At 43.0% G+C, this 21,583-nt stretch overlaps 1 protein-coding gene across 8 annotated transcripts in view; it reads right to left on the reverse strand.

Annotated features, from left to right (window-relative positions):
- Positions 1–21,583, reverse strand: part of GRM1 (glutamate metabotropic receptor 1) — a 209,592-nt gene that overhangs the window by 13,892 nt on the left and 174,117 nt on the right. For 4 of the 8 annotated variants that reach the window (XM_076333899.1, XM_076333901.1, XM_076333900.1 and 1 more), the window contains exon 8: positions 18,953–19,883. In XM_076333899.1, the coding sequence (XP_076190014.1) occupies positions 18,953–19,883 (931 nt within the window). Of the gene's footprint in view, positions 1–299; positions 317–647; positions 733–1,815; positions 1,855–18,952; positions 19,884–21,583 lie in introns of those variants that run through there. The other 4 variants (XM_076333904.1, XM_076333903.1, XM_076333905.1 and 1 more) reach the window with 3 other exon arrangements.

A 21,583-nucleotide genomic window follows, 5' to 3' on the forward strand; every position in this document is an offset into this window, starting at 1 on the left:
GAATATGCAGAACCTAAACATCTTTCAGAAACTATAACAGGAAAAATTTCTCTGCTATTGTTTAAAGATACTTCAGAGCAACTATTTGTTCCAGGCCAGATTCCGCTGGTTTTATTTACATGTGCCTGCTCATGATTTCCCTGTTCTGCAAATCCCACCAAACCAGTGTTTACTGTGTTCCCTCTGCTGGCTCTGCAGCAGCAGTTCACTAACAAGCACAGTTAGCAGGAGCTGTGCACAGCAAAGGTGTCTTGCCATGAGACAGCCGCTAGATTGTTGTTTAAAGCACTCAGGATAATGTCATCTCCATGCAAAACTGTAAAAAAGAAAAAAATCTTAGCTAAATGGAAAAAGAAGATAAAATTAGTACCAAAAAAGGGATGTATTTGCAAGGTTGTAGGCATTTACAAATAAAATTGAAGGCTTTAAAAAAAAAAAAAAGTAAAAGCTGCAAAAAAAGTATTCAGTGTCCTCTTCATCACATCTGGACAATCAGATTAAGGCATTGAGCAAAACAGGGGACATCATAAGCAAATTTCCCATCTTTAATGGCATGCACCACATTTGTCCCATCATTAGACATGATAAACCAATGAGAAAGAGAAAGCAAGGGGTAAAACCACTCTTTGTCATGCAGCTTCTCTTACACATTCACTGCAGTGTGGGATTTTTCAAAGCTGCACATGTGCCGACGGACACTGGCTGGTGGGCGAGAACTCTGGCTGCCTCTTCCTGAAGATTGAAAAGAAAAAGACACCCAGTGAGTGGTTATACACATGTGCACACATGGTGGCTATACCACTCAATAGGGTGCCTGTCCCTGACCTATGCCTAAGGGTCACTGCGGGCTTTCCCATTTTTTCTCCTCTTGCTCTGGGCCAGTCACCTCGACTTGCACACAAGTTTCTCCTTGGCTCCAGCACGGTATTGTTTAAAATAAGTTCTCATGGTGCTTGTCCCTGCTTCCTCTGCTGAGCCCTGATGCACTTTACACACCAGATGGCAAGGGCTGCTGTGCATTTAGCTGTCAGTGGGACTTCTCCCCTGGTATTCTCAACGCGGGGTGAAATGATGAAAAAGGAACATCTGCCTTTCGCATCTTATTTACAAAAGCATCACCAAAAGTTTTTGTTGGTGGAGTTTTTAATATATACTCAGCTCCTGCTTTTTCTCTGTGCCTCTTATTCCCATAATCTGCTTTTCTAAATGTTTCCTTTCTTTTGCTTTTTAGCTTTAGCTGAATAGTCACTAGCTTTCATTATATGTGATTTCACTGTATGTGCTGCTTTTTTCTCATGGAAATGTTGGCCTCATTGAGGTAGATGCAAAATGAAGAGTCTCCTAGATGCTCTGTCTGCAATGGCAATTCCGAAAGGGATTGCAGATGGCAGTTTTGGCCATTAATATAAGATAATTTCCACTTCATTCTTCTCCTCTCCCTTATCCTATCAAGCGGATGCAAACTTTCATTTGTCTTCCCCAGTATCAATAAAAATACATACACACACACACGCGTGCTTTGACAAAAATCTCAGGTATTTTTGCACATGGAATGTATCAATGAATTTCTGCAAAAAAAGTTGTCATTGTAGTGCAAATAAAATGCAACTCAAAATTCAGCATTTCTCCCCATCAAACAAACAATCATAGTGCATGCTTGCCAGACTTCTGTTTACCTCAGAACAACAGATTCATGGATGGTGTGTGCATGTACTACATACTCAGCACAGCTGCTCATGAGCCAAACAAGCTATTCTTCTCACCACATACTAAAGCACGGGAGCACAGCGTGATGTACACAGAATACATGCATACCCATTTTGGAGAGGTAGATGCCTTGAGATGACTTCTGAACTATTATGAATAAAACACAAATAAGACATACTGCTGAGCAATTTTGTAAGCCTACTCCATTTGAAGTCTCTAGAATAATTAAATTCCTTACCAGATGTAATGATATCTCTGAGATTTGACAATTTAAAGGCAATCATAATTAGGAACTTAGCTACCATGCTCTCTCCTACACCCTTTTAAAGTTACAGAGATTATTAAGCTCCTGATTAAACAGAATATCCGACATTTCTACAGACCTTCAGTTTTCTTCATCTATTGACAGAACAAAAGCTTTCTACTTTCTGCACTTGGTTTGTTAAAAGACAGAAATTAGTAGTTTATTCAGTCACAGGAGCTAATTTTACAAAATAAGTAGCAACATGAGGTTGATTATCTTGGAGAAAAATCCAGTTCTAAAGGTATTTCACACACACACAGTGCTGTATGCACAATAGAGGGCACACAGCCATGGAGAGCCTTGCTCAGGGACCCTGGAAAAGGTGGAAGACTTTTGTTTCAGAGCACTGCTTAGGACCTGGGTCTTTCTGAGTCAACAGGCTTTACCAGCTATTATCCCTCAGCTACTGCAGTTTGCAGTTGCTTCTGGCTTACTTAGTGGCATCTCGTTTCCCCCCCCTGTATTTCTTCTTATATCCCCAAAGTGAGTTCAGAGCATTTTGCTCTCCAAGCTCTAGACGTCTATAGGTCTTGTTATGAAATCCTCCTATGTGAAAGGAAGAAAGCAGCCTGCTTCCTCGGGCAGTCCAAAATGCTTCCTAACATGTTCAAAATACAGTGAACTCTTTTCTTACTGTGGCTATAGTTGTGCTCCTCAGCCAAAAATCAAACACAGGTGTTAGATTTAATAGAGTATGCAACCCCCAAATGCCTCGCCAGGTTTGCATTCTGTGGGAGGCTGTTGTTAAAATGCTGCCAAGCTCCATCAAAGCAGTGGTCTGCCTTTTGGTCAAGGTCAAAGGGGATCCCCATATGGTGATATATAGCATATACACTACAGAAATCAGCTCTAAACCTCAAAGTTCATGCTTCAGTAGAATTTGGATTTGGATTTGTAATGAAATTTGGATTTATAGTGTTATGGGAAATGTAGTGCATGTGTTGATTATACTTCAGTGAAATATTTTGCAATTATCAAATCATTGTCTAATAATAAATGCTTTTGAAGCATTCAATTTGAAGTATCCTTGTAGGCTTGCTTTGTCTTACTAGTAGTGTGTGCTAATACTGCAGAGCCCTGATTCAGGATTAGTGCCCAGCTCTCTGTACCTCTCTTTTTTCCCTTTTATATTTAATTATGACAATGTGTCCCCTCTCCTTCCTCCCAGCCTTGCAGGCAGTGATGGCACTTCACATACATTTCTCTGGTTACAAAAAAATTAGGTAGCCTGCCTATCTTTACAATATGAGGAGTAATGGGTCATTTTTGGGGCAGTCTTCTCAAGGGTAATTCCTGCTGAGTGGTAATTTGTGTCCTGAGCCCAGAGGCAGGATGGATCTTCTGTGCATTTGAACAAGGAGTTGGCATACCATCATGAAAGTGTCTGAACTGCTTTCTAACGAACCCCTGGGTGCAGTAACAGGGAGTCTGGCAGAGGAAGCAGGGTGGCAGTGCAGAGGGTTCCTGAAAGAAGTGTATTAATTGCTTTACTTTATGTTCTTTGAAGCAGAAAAATGCTTCTAGCCAGTCGCTCAGAACAGGGTAGGTAACAAGCCTGTTGAAATCTGCAGCGAGGAATATAAAGGATCTGAGGGAAGAGTCGCTCTTGCCACTGTTTTTTCTCTTAAGTGTAAAGGAATCATCCCACGAGGCAAACAGCTGTGTCAGGGTTGTAGGAAAGTGTAAATTGCTATCTGTAATGTTTTATATCTGAACAGCTATGAAACTAGAAACATTCACTTTCTGCTCTGGAATTACTCTCTCTGCTCATCCAGACTCCCCAAACAGACACAAATTGAATGAATCTGTCTGGCGTCCAAGATAACTGAAGCGCAGGACACTGTGTTACCTGTCATCTGAAGCCACAGTCAGAGATCCTCCACACTAGACGTTGTCCGAGCTGTAAAAAAAGCTTTCACATTCCCCACAGTCAAAAACATACAGAAAAGCACGGCCCTGGATTTTATACAATCTAATCTGAAACGACTGACCATCAATGACATTAGGAAGAAAGCAGGTGGGGAGGGAATTCAAGAGAGGTGATGATAGCATCATGCTGATGCTTACAGTGATAGCCCTGAATCATTCCCTAGTTTTTAAGAACTTACGTATAACCTGTAGCTTTAATACAGGAAAGGAGAAGCCTTGTGCCATGTGCCCTGTGGCACACTACCATCACATCCTAGAGTAGTTCCTGCTCCAGCATTCAGACTGACTGCCCTCCACACTCCCAAGGGACAGCTCAGCAACACCGCAAACTTTCTAGCCTGCTTTTCACCTCCTCAACCCTCTAGCAGTCTGCAAGGTGACTGGGGAGGTAAGCACACTTCGTATGTAGAACCAGATCAGCAAAGTGCTCAACTAAACACTCATCCCAAATCCTCTTGCCTCTCTAAATCTAGCATCTTCCTAGGCAGAAGCATGTTCATCTTCTGATGTTTGTGTCCTTGAAAGGTCAGGTTTTATGTATGGTTGTCGTGGCTGGATCAAAAGATATCTACATAAAAAGAAGCAAGGCCATGTCCTTTTCCTGTAGGAAGAGGGGCTGAATTTTCAATACCTTTTGTATGAGCCAGGATCTGATAGAAGACTTCTGCAATGTATTTCATTAAGCCAATAGATGAAGTTGGGAAGATGGACAGGTTTTCAGTACAAATTCATTTTTAAAACACAAGTCCTGAATTCCAAGCTAAGTGATGGTTGGAAATAATTGCTCTGAGTTTTAACTTAATTACGCTAATCAGTGGTGCAGCGGCAGTTTTTGGGGGGAAAGAAATCATTGAGAGCTGTGGAGCAAAGAGCGCTGCAAGTAGGAGGGAGGTTATAGGGTCATTCACCCTTGCCAGGCAGGGTGAGACATACAGATAATTATCACCTGCGGAGGACTGAGGAGCAGGAGGGATTTCACAACACACCCTCTCTGTCGAGGTGTGAGCATCTGCCGAAGAGGATAGAAGGGCCACAGTCACCAAGGAGAACATAGTCCCAGTAGGATGCCCAGAAAGACCCAGCACTGAGCTGCACGTTGGAGGCAGAGCTAAGGCTAAACTTAAGGTCACCCTGGGCCAGCAGGAGCCAGCTGTGTGCCCAGGGGAATGCTCCGGCCCTCCCCGGCTGCTCCCTCCTGCTGCTCCACCTGCCCCTCCGCCCCAGCACAACCCTTGGTGCAATTGCTCAATCAACTGGCAGGGAATGACAGGGACAACTAATCTGGGTCACAGCTAAGCCAGAAAAAGAAAGGGGAAAAAAGCCAAAATTATCAGTTCCCCGCTCCAGTTCACAGTGTGGCCGTCCAGGCTCTTGTCCCTGCATAAGTGAAGGGACAGCACAGGGTAAATGAAGGCTTTGGGTGTCATTTCTGGCTTAGGGCAGCTTAAAGCATTTGTGGATTTACATGCTATGATAGCCCAAAGTAGCTGCAGGCAAATCTCTTGGCTGTCCAGGACGGTGGCAGGAGAGATTTTTGAGATAACTTATATAACCCTAAGGATTAAGAAATGTGTATAACTTAAGGAGAAAGGACTGCTCACTGAGTGGCAAGTACAGAGATCCCTGGGGCCATGCTTTGCACCCCACGGAAGCCTGTACTACCCATATGCACGAGCTCCCACTGCACACACACGCGAGCCCCCGCTACACACCCATGCGAGCTCCCACTATACCCCCGTGAGCCCACGCGAGCTCCTGAGGACCCCTGCGGAGCTGCTGGATTGCCCCTGCGTGCTCACGGCTTTAACCTGCCACCTGGGGCACGCACGAGAGCTGGTGGCAGTGCCGGTTAGTGCCGGCTGGCCCAGCCCTTGCAGCCCATGGCTCAGCGGGGTTAACGCCACCCACGTGCTTAATCTGCTCGCTCGGCATTTTTTGCAGTCATTTGTGCTGCTGCAGCTATGCTTTCAAGTGTAGCCCCTTGTCAGTCTGCTCAAGGTAGATAATCCCTCCGTGGGAGCTTACACAGACTCTGGGATTTGCTTTTTTGTTGTTGTTTGGTTGTTTTTTGGATATTTTGCTGCTGGCTGTCTGGTTAGTTGCCTGGTCTGGGGGGCTTTGGGATGGAAAAAAATGAATAACGTGGAGTAAGTCCCAATTTCCAGACAATGCTTGATCTGGGAATGCAAGGCTTGCAAGCCAGCCAAAACAGGCTGAACTGAACCACGTGAAATGATCCAGCTTGTGCCATGAGAAGAATTGGCCAGAAGAGAACATTAAAAAGATGTTTTCCGTGGAAGTAGAGGGAAAGACTAACAAGAGCTTGAAGTAAGAAAGCAACAAGAGCAGAAGTTCCTGGCTTTAACACGCTAAGGATGAGGAAAGATTAGTAGTTTGCAAACAGCGTGGGTAAAGAGAAGGAGGGTATACGAGCTAGAAGGTGGCTTGCAGATGGGCATGTAAACTGAGCCTGTGATTCTCTGGGGATACCTGGGACGGATCAGACTGAAACTGCAAACACCAGCAAACCATCTACTAGTGAGGAGCTGCTAGAATCAGATCAGGGGCACTTGTTTTGCTAGAGTTTAAGATCAGCTTTGACATCTCCAGCTGTGGTGCTGCAATACAGCTGAGCTAATCTAATGATCTGCTGCTGAAAGGGACAACTCTCACCCCTGTTCCCCAAACCAGGGGCAGCAGGGACAGCTTCTCTGGTGCTGACATTAATGTTTGTCTGACCTTGAGATCTGGCTCAAGGACAATCCAGCAGACAATAATTCGCTTTTTTTCTTTTTTTTCTCTCTGTAAGGTTAATTTTACAGGGTGGAAAAACCCCACATCCTGCACGCCACAAAAGAAGAACCACAGAGCAGAGAAAGGGAAACAGCTTAAGAAGAGATAACTGAAGCAGTAAGCTAGAAATGGTCAATTGTTTATAATGCAGTAATAACAAACCTGGAGCTTTTAATTTTCAAGCGGGCTTTAAAGTGACAAATTGTGTGATTACTTCTAGCCTGCACAATTGTTTGCTGTTTACAGTGATAATGCCTTTTAACCTATGCTTGTCAAGTGTGGGAGGCTGAATGCCAGAGCACATATATGCTCTGAAGAATTAGCTGACTTGTTATTTCAAAATTAAATAGTCTTTAACAACTTTAATGTGGAGGCAGATGTTCTATTGATACAATATACTTCCCTTTTCAACCCACACTTAAAGTGGTTTCTTAAAGTCCTTTGGCATAGCAGAGAACATAAATTCTGTTGTTGGCCATGATTTTTAGTGACTCTTTGACAGTGGATGTCTTCTGTGTGGGCATTAAATCTGTCATAGTCTGTTCTGCAGAATTCCAGACGTGGGTCTGGAAACCCCAAACAAAGATCTGGCAATGCTGATTTTGCCCATTCAGAGTCCTTGGGGCACAGAGCTAAGAACTGGGAGAACAGAGGAGATCTCAGTCAGATCTCTGCTCTGGGTGTGAACGGTACTCAGTGCAGTTGGGGAAGATGGAAAACAGTATCAGAAGACAGGTGAAAAAAGCATCAAACCATACTAGCTAAAACAACCCCAAAGTCAAGCAGGAAGTGAAGATGGAGATTTTGAAATTCCTCACTTTTCCCTTTACAAACTCTTAAATCACCGTAGACAAAAATAAAGAGAAGAAAGTTGTTCCATTACTAACATCTGTGGAACAGGCATTTAGCAAAGACTACATCCAGATTTTGGAGTGAGTAGTGCACCAGAAGTTAGCCTCTGCTTTGCCACACATTGTATCCAGCGCCAGTCTCTGCATCTTGTTCTGTGTTCTACGAAAGTCATGTGAAGAATGGAAAAATTAGGATAGCATTAAATGTTGTAGAAGGTAGTACAAGTGTTTGTAAATGAATGTGTCTGAATTTGTGGGTATTTTAAGAAAAATGGGCTTCTGCCGGTGCCTGGCTAGTGTGCTGTGTCCTGTCCCTATAATAACAAACACAGCTGCTGGTGATGGTAAGGCACAAAGGTGTGCAGGTTGTGGTCTCACAAAGGCGAGTGCAATTGGCAGTGGTTCATGCTGTTGAGGCATAAGTAAGCTGAAACTGCTTGACTTTTGTTTCCAAAGTTTAGTAAAACTCCCGTTAAAATACTCCCAGCTCTGGGAGCACAAATAGCAGGGGGGAGCTAACCTGAGCTACTGCTGGTGAGAAATTTTTTTCAAATCCTTCCTAAGGATAGGGAAGAGCTGTGGAGAACATTCCCAAATTACAGTGATGATGTAAGTCAGAATAGTCAGGTCTTTGTGCCTTGGTGACAGCAGGCATCATCCTGACAAATTTGCTTTGAAACACATTACTGATCAACTGACAGCAACGTGAGGGCCTCTTCTCACAGCAAACAAAACATATGTGCTAGTGTCATCCACCAAGGTCTTCAAAGATATTTCTCTAATGAAACATAGAGCAATACTGGACTGAGACTAACACTGTATAATCAGGATAAAACTCTGCTCAGACAATTTAATTTCTAACAGGGTGGAAAACCATACACACCTACAGTCCCTTAATAGAGATGGACCATCTTCTCTCTCTGGGAGTGTGATTCGCCTATGAATTACAGAGTCTTGCTAAAAATCAGGTGCTCTGTCAGCATGTTTGCAGCATCTGCAGTTTGGCTTGCAGTGTTTTGTTTTGTGAGGCATCCCTGAGCAAAGGGGAGCACTCATCACAGGCAGGGATAAGCTCGGTGGACAAGCCAGAATGCGAGATGCCTTTCACATCAGTGAAAGAGGTGACATCCAAGAGTGCTGTCCTCTTCTTGGGCTCTTACGTGCTTGTGTGTCCCTAAGCATGAAAAAGCATTAAATAAATTAGCAGTAGTTCTGCATTTCACATTAGTAACTTTGCACTGAATTGCTGGAATGAATCGAGTATTTTTCAGACTACATCTTAATTTGAGGAAAAAACCAAACCCCTGTATTAACTGTATATAGATGTGTATAGTGCTTGTGCTGTTTTATAGCCTTATCCTTATATAGAGAATATCAGAGATCCACATGATATCCTTCAGTACCCAAATTTTTGTTCACCTCTAAATTAGCTCAAAGATGTATGAAATCACAAGGTAGCTCAGAGATTCCTGCAGAATAAACACTTGCAGAATATCCTGTGTGTTTATTCTATAAGTATTTGTACATGAATCATCATGTGTTCATGAAATGTCACAGCTCTGTTTGCTTCTGCTGAGGGGAGGTGAATAACTGAGGCACAGGGCTGAAACATCACACCTTTGAGGATAGGAAGGAGGTAAAATGCATTCTTGACTTAAAAAAACCTTAAAGTAGCCTCTAGGAGACTTGTATTTTAGTTCTTTATTTCATTTCCATTTTAAAATGCTGAATTAAATAAATAAATAGCTGTTACGCATTTTAAAATGGTATTTCAGACCACCCTCCCTTAAACGTGGGTTGGTGGGGTTTTTTTTCCGAAGTATGTGCTTATGAGAGTTGGAGTCTGACTTCTATATGTAATATAGGGAAGTATTCAGGTTTTCAGGTGCTTATCTGGATGCAACCTTCAACACCTATTTATTTACCTGACACTCTCAAAAGGAGAAGATTTCTTCCTTATTTTTCTCACAGAGAGAATTCTAACCAAAGCAATGTGAGATTACAGTGCTAAGCAAATAAACATCATTTGCTTATACCTATACGTGAATGGAGTTGTTTGTATCACTCACTGTTGAGTTGGTGTATTTTTGTAGCATCCTAACTGGATTGTTATGACTACATTTCAGAATAAAAATGCAATAAATAATATATACAAATACAAAAATACAAGGAAATGTAATAAGTGATCCAGTCAAGCAAGAAATTAAATTACAACTGGTGTCCTTATTCCTGTGTTTTATGCCAAGAAAGATACTAGCTTTCCCCAGGACTTCTGTAGTACTGCCTTTGCTTCCCTTCAGTCAGGAAGCAGAGATTGTGGTGCGTAACTGCAAAGCTCCCCTCTGATGTGACTGTGTATCTATGCGTCATTGTGCTTAAGTATTGAGATTCATTATAGAAAGCTGCCTGGTGCTACAGCAGTGCCCGTTAAGTTACACAACATTTTGTGATTCAGCATTTTGAGAGCAGCAAAACAAGAGAAGGAGCTGTAAAGTGAAGTTCTCCAGGAGTCCTTTGGTAAGAACCAGGCTGCACTCAGAGACCATTCCTTGGGTTTACGTCCTGTCAAAATCCCCTGGGAGAACCGAGTTGTGAATACCCATGAAAAGGAAGTGGCAAAGCTGCCCTGGACTGGCAACTTCTGAGAAAGGGAAGAAATTACATAAAACCTTACACAACAGCCCTTTCACCTAAACGGACCATCCAAATAAAATGTGCCTCTGACTGGTGACAAAGAAGCAGAAGTCTGGATGGGAGCCCAGGTGCAGGTACTGTGCCCTGTAAACTAATTCAGTATAACCTGGGGTTTGTCTGAGAGGGGTTTATCCCCATTGCTCTTACTGGGAAGCCACTGCAGAACCTCAGTGCTTTTCTTATTTATTTCTCTTAAATGTAGTCTCGGGCAGCCTCTGTTCAGTCACAGAAGGAAACCCAGAGGAATAAGGCTAAACTGCCAGATCTCTTGGCTTGTACTTAATGACAATCGTCCCAATCATATTGTATATCTGTCCCTGCTCCTTCTCCTCAGCTGGCCTTAGGAGTGACATGTGATTGGTTATGCATGTGCTGGGACTCCCTTTAGCTGGGATAATTTGCAAGCAAAGCTTACAGTGCCTTATGCAGCCTTACCCCTTATTTCTCATTAGATGGAAAAAGTAAATTCTCTATCTCCAGACATATATTGCGTATATATTGCACACATATACACAGATACACAATTTGGTATATAATTTGGTATACACATTTGCCATGCCCGGTTTTTAAATAAATATGATTCATTTACATCGCTAGAAAGAATGTAAGCGTGGAAGTGACATCTCAGAGTTATTTGTCACCTATTCTGTGCTTTTTCAGATGCATGGGACAGAACTACATCATATCTATTAAAGCAAATAAAAATTCAAGGCTAAGAGGACAATATTAGATGTAATTACATAGCTCAAATTTAATGGACAACCCTGCAGCAGGGCTAGAAGAGATTGTTCTTGGATTATTAAGTTTCAGACTCCCTTATTTGTGTTTCTTTCCAATTCTTTAACACCAATTGTAAGAATCCCTTTGGAAACATGTAACTGCCTTCTGGGAGTTTTAAATATTCACTTAAATCAATATACTGACAAGGACTGAAAAGCTTGGCTGAGTTTGCTGCATTTTCTTATTTGAAATTCACATCACATACATAAGAGAAGTGGGTAAGAGCTGTGTGCTGGAGACACAGTGCTATGTGTCCACAAAATCATTAATGGTTTAAGCCCAGTAAATAGCCCAGCAAAGCCAGCAAGTGTACCAACTGCTGAGAGAGAGATGTTTGGCATTAAAACCTTCAACTATCTCTGTAAGCATACAAGATGCTTTCCCAAAAATGCACTGCAATCTCAGAAAACGGTGAAGGACTACACTGCATATGGAAACTAGGCAAATGCCAGGGAGGGCTGTGACGGGGAGATGAGTCGGGCCAGACCAGGGTGCCACCTGTCCCTGGCACCAGGGAGCCACGCCAGAGCTGCCACAGCTCCATCCGCACCGCAAAGGAAGCAGACTCCTCCATGATATGCCCTGGGTGGGATGCGAGGGCGAACCAAGTGCCCTGTGGTTGTGGAGCCCCGCGCCCTGATGGGGAGCCGGGAGCCACGCAGCCACGGACCAGCGCAGCACCCTACACCCCATGGTGCCACTGCTCTACAGAGTCAGCACCGAAAAGAGGGCCTGGACGTCAACGTTTTATTGCTAGGTTACTGGAGAGATCAGACATACAACAACAAATAAATCATTTAAACAAACAACATAACCTGTACTGTATAATTTTTCCCACTATCTTTTTTTTTTCTTTTTAATCTTTGTGTTAATTCCTACTTGCAGGAGCTTACAACCTTTCTGCTGTTTCAAAATTCTCTTCCGTAATATGCCTTCCCCTCTGGGGTAAGCCTCAGCAGGATGGCTGTGCAGGCCCAGCAGGTTTAAAGGCCTTCTTGAAAGTGCCTTGGAATTTGGTATTTTCCAAGGTCTCTAATGGTAAAAATAAAGGGCTGTCTTTATTGTGTATGCAATACTACTACGGGACATGAGAAGTTTACTCACTGCATCAATTTTCTAAATTGCAAAGCAAGCTAGCCTGCCATTTCCTATTAGATTCAGCGATTGTCTCTATACTGGTTTGACAATGCTGTAGGAAGATAAAACTACACCAGACAGTAATCTGTACAACAAGCATTTAAAGATAATTCTTACATGATGCAGGCTAGGTGACACAATTTAGGACCGAAGATAATAAATATATTGCAGACTTGTCAGATTGGGCTCGTGTCCTGAAGTGCAGGAATTTAACAATATATTCTTTTTTATAGGAGAAGGTGCAATGGTGACCAGTTATTATTAATCATCCTTGCACTTTCCACTAAATCTTCTTGTTTCAGATCTTTTGATGCATTTCAGCCAGACGGAGTGAAATATTTCCTGTGCAGCTGTGCTAAGTTGAGATTGGTTTTGTTCGATTTCACACACTTTAGCCTGCAGAGGTCAGGACAAAAGCCATTGTTCTTACTTACACAAAAAGTGTTTCCATGTCTTCTGTTCACACTTTTCTCCTCTCCCCCCTTGCCTCCATAACCCCGTGCTTCAAGATAGCATATTGACTGCATGGAGTAGTAACGTGAGAGCAAGAAGAGAGAATACTCCTGCGTATGTCTTACTATGACGAGGCACTCAAGTTGGATCAAGCGAGAGGCTGTGAAAGATCTGCATTTGTATGACTGCAGCTGAACACGCTGAACATTTACTCTCTGTTTCTGGAAGCTCCAACTCTTGCCATGCTGCACTGTGCATTTGCTTCCTACCACCACCATGAAAAAACAGTGAAACAAAATGTCCTGCCTTCTGGACGTGCTTATGCTAAGATTCCCCTCACTGCGTGTCTGTGGGAGGCTTTGAAAATGAAGGGACTGAGGAGACCAAAAGCTTTTGTGGACTGTGAGTCGCCAAGTGAAATGAGTCCCAGAAAAACATGGCATGTCAGCACAGCTTGTTCAAGATGAAATGGCAACTCAGCAAGTCAGTTTAAAGAGTAACTTAAGAATACCTGGAGATAATGTTATAACTGGCAAGACAAAAAAGCAGATAGTTCCTTAAGCCTTGGTGAGGGAACAGACACGTTACTAGAGGTAACTGAGAAACCTGATTCCCAGCTAAAAAGCTGTATATAGGGACCCAGTACAGAGGGAGAGAGGATGAAGAACAGGAACAGGCTCCTGTAAAGGAAGCAGGGAGAACGTATTAGGGGATGCTGGGTTGCCCGACCCTTTTTATTGGAGTAAAATAAAGCCATTTTGAGAGATCCTTGGCCCAGGTGACTGCCTGGACGCTGCTTAGGGTGGATGCCTGTGAGAGCAGCTTAGAGGCGTGGACTGCCAAAACATGTTAAAAAGATAAATAAAAAGTACATGTTTGGAGATACTTAAAAACAGTCATTCATTTCTGGGGGCAGACAGCAAATACATTAAAATTACAAGGGGAAGCAGGTGGCTTACGCATTAATGTGGAGTCCTCGCCACTCAGTGAGTCTTGCTAGTTGGCCTTTCCATCAACTCAAATTTTGCTACACAACTTATGTTGACAACTAAATCCATACTTACTCTGAATCAAAATGCACTAAAATGGTGTCCAGACCTGGGGTCTCAACCATAAATTTAAAATCATTTATATGTGAAGACCAAGGCAACAGCTCAGCATCACCGCCAAACCTGGAGCTAATTACCCAAAGATGGACAACAGACTTATCCCCTGTGGTCCCCTCTGCAACACTGATTCTTCTCATGCCACTGCAGCCCACAAGAAGTGTGGGAGAAGAGGTGAGCCTTGCTGTGTGGCCCAAGCTCTATTTGAAGTGTGCATGTGGGCTATAGAAGAGCAACACAACAGACCTGCAGATGCAGGCCTGGCTCCAGCCTCCTGCACATTGAGTAGGGTCCATTTGAAGCAGAGGCTGGAGAAAGTGTTTCCTGAACCCTCCTCAAGATCAGCATCTTCAATGTCACTGGTTATTTTTTCTGCATGTAGTGCAGAAAGGAGCATTGCTTCCTCAGGGAAGCAATCATACAGGCACTGTACAAGAGTGCTGTTCTTCAAGCTGATTGACCCTCGTAGACCAAAGTAACATTTGTGGTCAAGAACAAGGCTAATGATCACAGCAAGATCCATATCCGAAATTTACAATCTCACAGCTGGGAAAAAAAAAAGATTAAAAAGGCTCTCCTAAAAAATGCTGCTATGTCATCATCCTGTAACAGCCAGGATCTTGTAACATCATCAAGCAGCAAACTCTAACAAGAAATGTCCCCACAAAGCTTCAATAAAAGCAGCAGATATTACTCTCTCTTAATCTCTCCTGATGGAGCTGTTCCATTTTTTATAAATGTTTAAATATTCATTTGACAAGAGGCAGAGACTGAGAGCAGCTCTGTACTGAAGACACTTGCGAGGGATCTCTCAGACCCAGGTTCAAGTTCTCTCACAGAATAATACAAAATATTTCTCTAGGGTTTGCATCAGGATTTTTTTCTCTGTTCCAGGACACATTGCTGGTCAAGAACAGAGAGAAGGGAGGAGACTTGCCCTGGGACAGTGCATAGTCCGGTTATAGAGCGTTCACCTGGGAAGTGAAGGAGATGCTCTTAACCTAAGTGAGTGCCTTAACTAATGGCTGTTGAGGTAAAGTTCCCTCACACTTTCCCAGCGCCTTCATCCCTCCATGGGAAAAAAAGAAAGTCCCCCTGGCCCAGAGAGGATCCCTTCCATCAAAGCCCAATTCTGTGAAACATTTTGAGAGGCCAGAATTTTCTGATGGAAAACATATTCCACTGGAAAGTTCCCAACTAGCTCTATTTGAAACAGCGCTGGCTGTAATTGCTCATAGTTTAACTCAACCAAATAAGATAGAGTTCTGTGCTGGTTTTGGCTGGGGTAGAGTTAATTTTCCTCATAGTAGCTAGTATGGGGCTGTGTTTTGGATTTGTGCTAAAAACAGTGTTGATGATAACACAGGGATGTTTTCGTTACTGCTGAGCAGTGCTTACACAGAGTCAAGGCCTCTTCTGCCTCTCCTGCCTCTCACCCCACCCCACCAGCGAGTAGGCTGGGGGTGCACAAGAAGTTGGGAGGGGACACAGCTGGGACAGCTGACCCCAACTGACCACAGGGATATCCCACACCATATGACGTCATGCTCAGCATGTAAAGCTGGGGGAAGAAGAAGGAAGGGGGGGACGTTCGGAGTGATGGTGTTTGTCTTCCCAAGTAACCGTTAGGCGTGATGGAGCCCTGCTTTCCTGGAGATGGCTGAACACCTGCCTGCTGATGGGAAGGAGTGAATGAATTCCTGGTTTTGCTTTGCTTGCGTGCGCGGCTTTTGCTTTACCTGTTAAATTGCTTTTATCTCAACCCACGAGTTTTCTCACTTTTACCCTTCCAATTCTTTCCCCCATCCCACCAGGGGGGAGTGAGCGAGTGGCTGTGTGGTGCTTAGTTGCCAGCTGGGATTAAACCATGACAAGTTCAAACCCTCATGACTGCACTCTTTAGAGTGCAAAAGATCAGTAAAGGCAGCTTGCTTTGTTATTTAAGTGAAGACCAGTGTTACTAAACAACTTATTTTCATTGAAACTGTTGGTAATGCAGCTGGGACAGACATTTTTCAAGAGGATTTTCTGACCTCTGTATCAGCACCAGATATAGCTGAAGGTTTTGAATTGACTAATAGATCCTTTGTTAACAGACTTCCCTGGTTGATTCTTTTGCTCTACTTTAGAAAGGAGAAAGGAAGAGTGCGTTGGCTTCCTCTAGTCCCCAAGATATACTAGCTAAACTAACAGCACAACATTGCATGTGAGTGTTTTATCAAGCCTTATATAAGTTTTACTTGTCCTTGTAAATGTAAACTAGTTTCCATTTTTAAAACTAACTCAGTTTAACTCTGCACACCAATTTAATTTAGATGGATGCCACTTTTCTGTTTACGAATTGGAATTCACTGGATTAGCAGAGGAGAGGTTTGATCCAGACAGGAAAAGAGAGATGAAAATTAAAAAGTAGAAAAAGAAAACCAAGCTAGGAAGAGAGAGATAACAAGAAAGTAGATGGAAAGCTGTTGTAAGTCAGCTGGAAAAGCAATCTTGAGTGAAGCACTGCTGGCCACTTACAGACAGAAAAATGTGGCCATAGGCAGAGACAATTACAGAATCAAGAAGCAGAGCAACATACTCAGGGATCTGAGTTATTGAAAAAGTGGCAAATAAATCCCAGATTTTGGTAAGAAATGAAAAAAAATGTTGAAAATCAGCCTGGAGGCCATTCCTGTGGGCATTAAGCATGTTCCAGTAGTGTCAAGTCCTGTTTCAGAAAGGACCTGACTACACATTTGAGTTATCTAGGGGCTTCAAAGGCTCCAGCAAATTCTACTTTTTCCTTCTTGGTTTCCTCAGTGACTCACATTTCTTCATCTGTGTCAGTGCACTGTCCTCACAAGCTTTGCAATGGACTCTGCTAGGAGCTAAAATACCCTCCAAAGCCCTGAAATGACTTTTTGTGCTGTCTTGCGACTTTACTTCCAAAGCTGCATGTTTGTATACTACACTGCTTTCAGTTCTTCGTGCCCGTGTACAGAGAGGTATGCTGTCCTTCTCCACTGGCAAGCCTAGCATGCCTCCACATCTGTGCTAGTTTAGGTGAAGAATGTAGTAGTAACTGCACAAGAGGTTTAGGTCAGAGTTTGGGATTTTGATGTGTAAAAGATCTGGAGGTTTGACCTGAGACAAAGAAGCATATTAACTAGGTGTTGAGCTTTTAGTTTAGAAGAGCACCTTAAAACTCTATCGGGCTTTTTTGCTTCATACTACTCACACAGGCTCAACAGAGAGGTCAAGAAAATCTTACTAAAATCATGCAACAAACAAATTGCTAAAAAGTTCAGGTAAGCCTTGTTGTTTTTTTAAGGTGACAATGTGTGAAGCTGGGTTTTTGAACAGGATAAAATATTTTCTCATGTTATCAGTTGTGTTCTAAATATATTGCATTTGGGTCTTTTAAAGTACAATTTTTTTGGTGAAAGTAGAAGAACAGTAAGCACAACAAAGAATTAGTTACTAAGTTTCTCATGATCTAAAATACTCAATAGTCCTTTTTTTTGTCAGACATCATCTTAAAGATACCAACAGCGTTAGCCAGAGACTACGCTGCAGAGACACCGCACTAGTTTCTTACAGATATGGAAGACCCCATCCAACTTCCACAGAGTCAGAGGAAGGTGGATCAGGCTCCATCTTTCTACTTGCATGGAATTCAAGCGCTTGAGCTACAGAGATTTTTGGCCATCTCCCTGCATGAGGAGCTCCCAGGCCTGCAACTTTCACACCAACACTGGGTTTGAGAACATGGACAGGTTTACACTAATGATGATTAAGAGCATTGCTTATAATTCTGAATATTAAATAGAGCACAGGAATAGTATGAAGGGTACTTTTGGATCACAATCATGAGGACTGTCACAAAACAGTACCTTAAAAACTAACGTTCAATCCCCAGCTTTCACACACACATCCCAGTGGCCTTAGACAAGTACATGTGATTTACAACTACTCAGAGGAGCTGGCAGCCTTATCGTGGCCCCTGTGGCACACTGAACTGTGTATTTGGGTTACTTATGTCTCCATTCCCTTCTCTTCCGCCCCCTGCCTGGCAACAAAATAGAAACTATTGAAGTAGCATAAAGGTAAAATTGATCACAGCATGGGTTTTCTACAGTATTACCTCCATTCTTATCCCTTCCATCTCCAAGACATACAAAAACGGTTCTTAGGCAAACTGAATCGAAACCAGCTCGAGTGACTCAGAGAAACCTACAGATCCCAAAGAGCTTGAAATTAACTGAATTTTAATTCTATCAGGAAGCTCAGAAATGTAGACTTCACTGGTTCTTTATTATTTTGATAATTTTTTAAAACTGTGATAAAAATAATCTAACCTCATGTCTAGCCCTATGGTGCTTCTTTAAAGATTAAAAAGCAAGAAGGTAATAAAGAATGCAAATGTTCAGACAGCTGCTCACAGGGAGATGCTGTTTGAAGTAACGGTTCTCTCTCCCCCTCTGCTGCACCTGGGTTGCTTTTAATTATTAGCAAGGAAAATAACAGGTTCAATAGATGTGCATGCAAGTTCATTTTCACCGTCAGTTGACTTCTGCAACTTTCACACCAACACTGGGTTTGAGAACATGGACAGGTTTACACTAATGATGATTAAGAGCATTGCTCATAATTCTGAATATTAAATAGAGCATAGGAATAGTATGAAGGGTACTTTTGGATCACAATCATGAGGACTGTCACAAAACAGTACCTTAAAAACTAACGTTCAATCCCCAGCTTTCACACACACATCCCAGTGGCCTTAGACAAGTACATGTGATTTACAACTACTCAGACACAGATTTCTGGTCCCCTTTCCCAAAAGGCTACAATAGCACCTCAGTTTGAACACAATGCAGAGCAACTGCACGTAGGGGCATGAGATTCCCATCACATGCACAGAGAGATGGGAGAAGCTGCAAATGGAGCTTGGTTCCTCTGCCACTGCCTGACCTGCCCCAGAGGTAGAGGGAGTTGTGTACAGGGCTGCCTTGAGAGCAGGAGAGAAAATAAGAAGCAACATGTCAATATCCATCTGAGGCTTAGATCTAAAGGATCATTTCCACCTTTTCTGCTACACACGAGATGAAAAAATGTTACATACCTTACTATTCAGCAAACTATGGTCAACCAAGAGAGGATGGCAAAGAGAGCAACATATACAGGTAGATGTGTACCTGCAGTCAATCACTTACTTTGGATTTCCAGCCCCTGGCTTCTTTCTCCGGAATATGTTGAGGAAGGTGTTGGACTTGCAAGGTGTCTTGCCGTCCCCGACATGCATACGCACCACATCTGAGGTGGTGAAGGCACTGCGGACGTTCCTCTCAGGCTTGGCTATGATGATGTACATCTTAGGAGTGAACATGCACCCCAGCGCCACTGTCACGCTCAGGCTCACTGCAAAACAGGTGGTGATGATCTTGTAGTTGCTGCCGAAATAGATAGGCACAAAGGCCAGCCAGATGATACAAGTGGTGTACATGGTGAATGCAATGTACTTGGCCTCATTGAAATTGGCAGGCACATTGCGAGTCTTGAAGGCATAGTATGTGCAGCTCATGATGAGGAGTCCATTGTAGCCCACAGGAGCCACGACGCCTAGGTTGCTGGTGTTGCAGATAAGGTAAACTTCCTTAATGCTGGGGTAGGAGAGGATGGGCATCGGGGGCTCCAGGATGATCAGCGTGACCACCAGTGTCAGCTGCACGCTGATCAAAATGGAGGCAATAACCACTTGGGCCCAAGCGCTCATGAAACGTGGCTTGCGGGTACAGATCTTCTTTTTGCTGCCTGCCAGGATGCGTGCAATGCGGTTGGTTTTGGTCACAAGGGCAGAATAGCACATGGCAGAGGAGAGACCCACCAGAAGGCGCTGGAGGTAGCAGGATGTTGTGGTGGGTTTAGCTATAAGGGTGAAAGGGCAAACGTAACCCAGAAAGATGCCAGCAAGGATAATGTAGCAGAGCTCCCGGCTGGAGGATTTGACAACAGGGGTGTCCCTGTAGAGCACAAAGATAAGGGTGACAAACATGGTGACCAGGATCCCCAGGCAGGAAAAGACCACAGCCACAATAGACTCTATATTGCTCCACTGGAGGTACTTTACAGGGATGGGTTCACAGCCTGCAGCGTACAGAAAAGAAACAGAGTGTTAGAAAGGCATTTGCTTGAAGAAAGAACTTTTTTTTTCCTCGCTCCCAATATAATCCAAACATTAGTTTATGCCTATGTGCCATGGATTATTAAAACCATTTTACAAAGGAGTGAACTGCAGCATGGAAAAGTTTGGATGAAATATCTTCAAAAAGCAGCCATCAATTTTGGGTGTCCCAAACATTCACTCATGATGCTACAAAGGAAAATGAGATTTGGAATTTTCTTCCTAATTTCTTCTCTTTTCACCATCTCCATTAAATAATGTAATTCAATTCTTGTGGAAAAGTCAAACCCACAAAATATGCATGCCTTCAAAAAATTACTGGAAAGGCACTCCTTTATGACTAGTATAGATGTGCAAACATAGGTATTAGTTAAGACGGTACTTAACTGCTCTCTCCCACACTCAAGTTAAAGGAGTCTCTGGCTACCTTCCCCACTGAGCTGAAGATGTAATACCGGCAATAAACTTTACAGGGAAAATAAAAGCCTCTGTGCTAATAGGATGTTATGGTTGTGAAGCTGAGTTACTGAAATCCTTCATTCTGGCATTTACTAATTTCTGTTCTTGACTTCATAGTGCCAAAATGCTTTTAATATGTTTCTGTATCCCAAGTATCCATGGCCTCTTCTACTTGTTTCTGTCTTCCTCCAGTTTCCCTTGCACCCAGCTCACCTTTTGTGCATTTCCCCCACCTCTCAAGTATCTTTCCTCCCAGTCCCTCACTGTCCCCGTCTCAGTTCCCCTTCAAGTTCAGTTTTTTCCTAGCCAGTCACCTCTCCACCCAGATGTCTCCATTACGAACACCTCTGGTCCAGCTTTTCACAGCCTGGACCGGCTGCTCATCACCTCTGCCTGTCTGGGTTGTTGGACGCGGCTGAGAAGAGCAGGGAAAAAGGCGGTGGTGTCAGCGAGCTTGTAAGAGAGGCATTTTTTTCCTCTCAGTTTTGCTGCTAAATCTTAGCAAGAGCTCTGATATTGTGGTGAGCAAAAGTCGTGCTCAGCCCCTTCCTCCTCAGTATGGAGTATATCTGCAGAAACCAGCCTCTATGAACTAAAAGCTTCCGAGGCCCTCAGTTTTGCTCAGTTTATATGCATCTTCCACATGGTGACACAAAATTACCAACTGATACCTCTACCAAAATGTAAAGTCCTTCCTTCCAAATACAGGAGAAGTAAGCAGAGGTATGGATCAGGGTTGAACAGTTTTACTGTAACCTCATTTTGAGAAATAGAAAAAGAAAAAATGTTTTTTGTTGAAATTAAAAAAAATCAGCCTGAGGCTAAGTCCTGACATGGAAAATTTCTGCTCGAACTTTTAATGTCTGCCAATGTCATATGAACTGAAAGAATGTCTTATAATTCTGTACTCTTTGTCTCTAAGAGTATCGTGCTGACTTAACTACAGGTAATGCTGTCTACTTAACTACAGGTAATGATGTTACAGGTACCTGTAACATCAAAAACAGTAGAAATGATAATATGTGCAACTGGAGGTCTTATTTGAGAAAGGAAAGGAATTCTGTTTTGCTCAAAGTGGTCTGTTCAAGACTCAGATAGGTGAGGAAACCTGTTCTTCCAACCAGTATTTTTATGGTGAAACATGAAGGAAAAGCTTTTTATTAGAAGTGGGAACCTCTGGCCATTGGCCGCCGCAGCCCTGAGT

This window comes from Aptenodytes patagonicus, chromosome 3, assembly GCF_965638725.1.
Source record: "Aptenodytes patagonicus chromosome 3, bAptPat1.pri.cur, whole genome shotgun sequence".
Classification (NCBI taxonomy): Eukaryota; Metazoa; Chordata; class Aves; order Sphenisciformes; family Spheniscidae; genus Aptenodytes; species Aptenodytes patagonicus.